The 5000-nt window shown below is 33.6% G+C and overlaps 1 protein-coding gene across 1 annotated transcript in view; it reads left to right on the top strand.

Moving 5' to 3' along the window:
- LOC137641366 (uncharacterized) overlaps positions 1-5000 on the top strand; it is a 413026-nt gene that overhangs the window by 329395 nt on the left and 78631 nt on the right. The window contains 1 exon segment of the mRNA XM_068373852.1: positions 4324-4546. Coding sequence (XP_068229953.1) covers positions 4324-4546 — 223 coding nt within the window.

The following is a 5000-nucleotide window of genomic DNA, read 5'->3' as shown; positions in this document are numbered from 1 at the left end:
TAATTTTAAGGTTTCTTACGAGTTGTGTAGAAACTTAATTTCACCTGGTCCGTTTCATTCCACGTGCTTGTTCTGAGATGGCGGACCTTGCTTACAATCTAAACTAAAGGGTTCTTACTTTTTGTTAACCGTATGTAACTTACTGAATATTGTTCCATTAATTAACTATGTAGTTTCATTTGTAACTTCATCATTCAACACTTACAAGCGTGATATCGATTTAAGCTTTATCCTCTGGGTGGGAAAACTTTTGTGTTAGTCCTCTGCGTGAGGAAAATTGTGCTATCCTTTTCGTAAGGAGATTTGTGTTTATCCTGCGTGTGAGGAAATTTTGTGTATGTCCTGTGTGCAAGGAGATTTAACTTCGTCCCCTGCATGGGGAAAATTAGTGTATCCTTTGCATAAGGAAACTTAGTCTAGCCTCAAGAAGAGGCAACATTTGTCCTCCGTGTGAGGAGATTTTTGTGTTACTCCGCGTGAGGGAATATATTGATCTTTGTCCGTTTGTGAGTGTAGATTAATTTGTTCTTTTCATAAGATTTTTTTTTTCGTCCTTCTAGTGAGGAGATTTTGTTTTACCTCCGCATGAGGGAAATTTTATCTCTTTTTAGCCTCTACGAGAGTGCACTTTAACAGTTAAGTTGTTGCCTCGTGCGCCCGTTTATTTTCTAATTGTTCGGCGGTCGCCTCGGGGCGCCCGCAACTGTGAAACCGTCACAATAACAGTGTCAGCCTCGACACATAATTTTAACTTTTAACTTAAATCTTTACTACAATAACCCCATGCACTTTCCAACATGTTTTGCTTCTCGTAAGTAATCTAACTTAGATATTTATTGCCACGGCTGTATATAATTCAGTAGTAAATTTGGATTGACAGGCAATTAGTGCAAGAGTAGAGAGTTGGGATGGACCATGACTTTCGGAATCACGGGTATTGAGTGGGTAAACACGCTTAACTAATTCAAGAGATGCCTTCAGTTTACTCCCCGTATTCTTTAAATAGCATTTTTGAATAATGTATATATATCAAAGTATCTATCGTATAAATGTTTCTGGGTTCCAGATTTCTGTAGTAATGATCATATTAGTACTAGCCACTGGGATTCAATGGTATTGGTGTACAAACTGGGATCGTTTAGACTCACAAAGTTAATGCTATAATTAACAGAGCAGAGTCGAATAAATTTATCGTCGATATTACCATAGGCCTTCTAACAGTCTGAAATTATTGTATTTTTGGGATAGACGAACTCTAAAAATATGGGGAGCAACGTCTTTTCCGAACAATCCTCGACAATCCTGAAAAAAGTCTCACGTGTTTCCCAGTCAATCCCGCCGAGCCCCCATTTGCTATCGACCTTGGTGCCAACATTATATTTCCTCTTTCCGAATTTACTTTCGTCTATCTCACCGATATGTTCCAATCTGCCAATCTTTCTGCTGTCCATCATTAAAATGTCCACACGCACACACGTCGTGGCAGAAGTTGTACCTAGCGTATGGGAGACAAACTTTTTGCACATGGGGCGAATCAAGTTTTGGGGAAACTATATACAAAACTTGCTAAAATAACAAACATCTTTGCATGATAGCTTTGAGGGTGAACAAAAGCTATCATGATTACTGGCAATCTTCTTACAGCAATACCTGTTCGAACAACGCCAAAAAAAACCTAGATTTACCATTGTTCACTGATTTTTCATCATACATATATTGCATATCATCAATATGACATATTGCACAAATGCCTGTCAAATCCCCCAACAGTCCCATTTTATACAAATACAATGTAAATTTATAACTTTTTGTAAAACTCATTGATTGGATAAAAAAAAAAAAGCTCTCCGGCAATTTCCCAGGTCAAGTGGGGTCTAACTGGGTCTTTTTAAATTGCCGCGACCGCCGAAAAAATTAATATTCTGCCACTAAAGCCCTATTGAATTGATCAAAACGTAGTCTACAAGGAATTCTACGAACTATGGGAGTGACAATCTGCGTGGCAGGGTAAAGAGCTCGATCAACTTATAAATTTCCTGATAAATTAGATTATTAGATGGTTTTCAAAATCATTGTACATCGATCTGGTAAGTACTTACCCGGGGTATTTAAAACATTCTTCTATACAAGTTTCTGATAAAGTTGAAAATAATGTCACTGCTATCATACATATATCCTATATATATATATATATATATATATATATATATATATATATATATATATATATATATATATATATATATATATATATATATATATACTGTATATGCGTGGGTGGCAGGGTGTGTCTGTGTGTATAAGTTACCTGGCATAATATCACATTCTATAATATGGCTGATATAAGTTATCTAGGAAAACATTACACTATTATTTCTCAAAAGACAAAAAAAAAAAAAAAAAAAAAAACACAAATTATTGTAATCATGCTTGTTTAAGATTTACTTATAATGTGTTCTTTTGTAAGAATCTTACTATTCTTACCTTTCGAAGTGTTCCATTAAATTATATTTGTTTCTGCCTGGCTTCGTAGAGATTATACCAATCTTTCAAGAGATCACACTAGCAAACATACTGCTCCCTCATTGTAAAACCAGACAAAATATCACTGCTGTATGTTTGTATATTTTAATATGAACACTATTATTATTATTATTATTATCATTATTATTATTATTATTATTATTATTATTATTATTACTAAGAACAGTCTATAAACATTTATTTCATTATGAATGCGTTTAAGCCTAGTACAGACTATGATTCATGTATCAGCATTGTGAAGCAGTTGTGGTGTTGAAAAAACTTACTTGTGGCCAAACTGTACTGCAACACTACTCGCTTGTTTTCCCCTGCTAGCTCCCGTAATACAAGGTTCCCAATGGCGTTTACGAAAGTAACATTTTGTTACTTTTTAATTTATAAGATGCTGAGGAAAAAATATATGAAATTGAAATTTTGAGAAAATAATTGTACTTTTTATTGAGAAAATTACCAATTTTGTTACGTTTTTCATCTGAATACATAAAAAAGTTCTTATTTCCATAAAAGTCTATTTTCAACCTAGTTGTAACCGCATGTAAGGAAGTTAATGAAAAGTACCAATGGAAATAAACGAGGAAAAATGCACAAAACAAATTTAGCTTTTATATCAAGTTATAAAAATTATTACTTTTCCTGTACCATAAAGTTTACAACGGTTAGTCGAGGTTGAAGGCGAGCAATGGTCTAGAGCTGGAGGTAATATTTGAATTGATTGGTTTTGGACTGAAGTCAAGTTGAGTTTCACTGATATGTCTATGGCATCTCCTCAGTCCAGATTTAATTTGTTTTCATTGGATAGGGGTGGTGAAATCAGACCTAAGATTAGATATAAATACATAAAGTATGCACACATTGCGATGTTTTTAGTTTCCTCATTACCTAATTCTTATATATATATAAATATATATATATATATATATATATATATATATATATATATATATATATATATATATATATATGTATATATATATATATATATATATATATATATATATATATATATATATATATATATATATATATATATATATATATATATATATATGAGAGAGAGACAATTAGGTACCAGAAATGTTATTTTTTGTTGCCAGATATTACATTTTCTGTCAAAAAGAGGTGTATGCCGATGCTCTACCAGGAGAAACTACTGTTATTATTAACAAAATTAATAAAATTGCTATTATTATATCAATAAAATAATTGATATTCAAATTGTTACTATTATTATGATTAAAATTAGTATTAAAATAAAATGAAGTGTTGGTCATTGTTCACTCAATAGAAGACACAGTTTAGCCATTGTTGCTGGAGAGCTGAGCAAACGTCTTACCACTTTGAACGTTGACGCAACACTGAGCACTGCAGCAGGAATCGAGCCGGCCCATCAACACGTTGGCGATATGTTTTCATGTTGAAAAAGTCGTTTTTCAATGCATTCATTCAATACTGTGCACATCATGAATCATAGTCTGTACTGGGCCTAACTCATCACAACTTATATGAAGCAGTCGTGAAGCAGTTACCCATCAACTCACACAGATCACAAAGGCCTGCACCTCGCTGTACTTCATTCCTATTTGGGAAAAAGAATTTCACTACTTGCATGGTCATGCTAAGTTTCTACTCTTCATCATATGTTCCTTCTCTAGAACATTGTGTGACAGTGCAATGGCTTGATCGTTACCTATTGTCTTCACACTTCATCCTTTAAACATTTTAGTTGGCTAGTCTACTCATAAATTTTTATGCATCTTTTTGTATTTCTCCCTCCTAAAGGTCCTTCTACCAGTGCACCAGCCAAAGGGAAAATTGCTTTGTGAGTGCATACAAACAGGTTAAAACACCTGCCCGTAATATCTCAGACTGTCAACACTATGTGGTAACAACTGGTGGTTCTAACTTCCAATTTCCTAATTACGAGGTTTTCCAGTATTTGAACGATGCCATGAAGAATGACAAGTACACCTTTAAATACATGTATAAGGATGAACTTGGTTTAGTAAGTATCTCTGCGTGTCCGTTAATGTATTAAAACTTCATATGTCATCCTTGTAGCCCACAGAGCTTTGTAAAATTTAACTAATTTCAATTTTAAAATTTTAGAAATTTTGATATATGATACTGATAACTATCACTGCATCAGGGTGTTTAGAATAGTGGTAATATGTGATGCGTCTTTTTATCTGTTCGTGGAAACTGCAATAATAATGTTACAATATTATATGGTGGATGGAAAAACTTAATAACAGATATCTTTTACCAGGTTAGCACTATTGCAAGATCCACCCATCTATATAGAGTTCATACTTGTTCTAACCTAATACCGCTGCTTAGAATTGATGCATGCTATATAATAATCCATAGATATCCTACCAATAGATGCCCCATCAACCGATGGCAGCTATAATGCAGCGGAACTTAGCAAGGTTACTCAGTACAAATTCAGTTCTCAC

The sequence above is a fragment of the Palaemon carinicauda genome, chromosome 5 (assembly GCF_036898095.1).
Source record: "Palaemon carinicauda isolate YSFRI2023 chromosome 5, ASM3689809v2, whole genome shotgun sequence".
NCBI lineage: Eukaryota > Metazoa > Arthropoda > Malacostraca > Decapoda > Palaemonidae > Palaemon > Palaemon carinicauda.
This window is presented reverse-complemented; position numbering and strand designations above follow the sequence as displayed.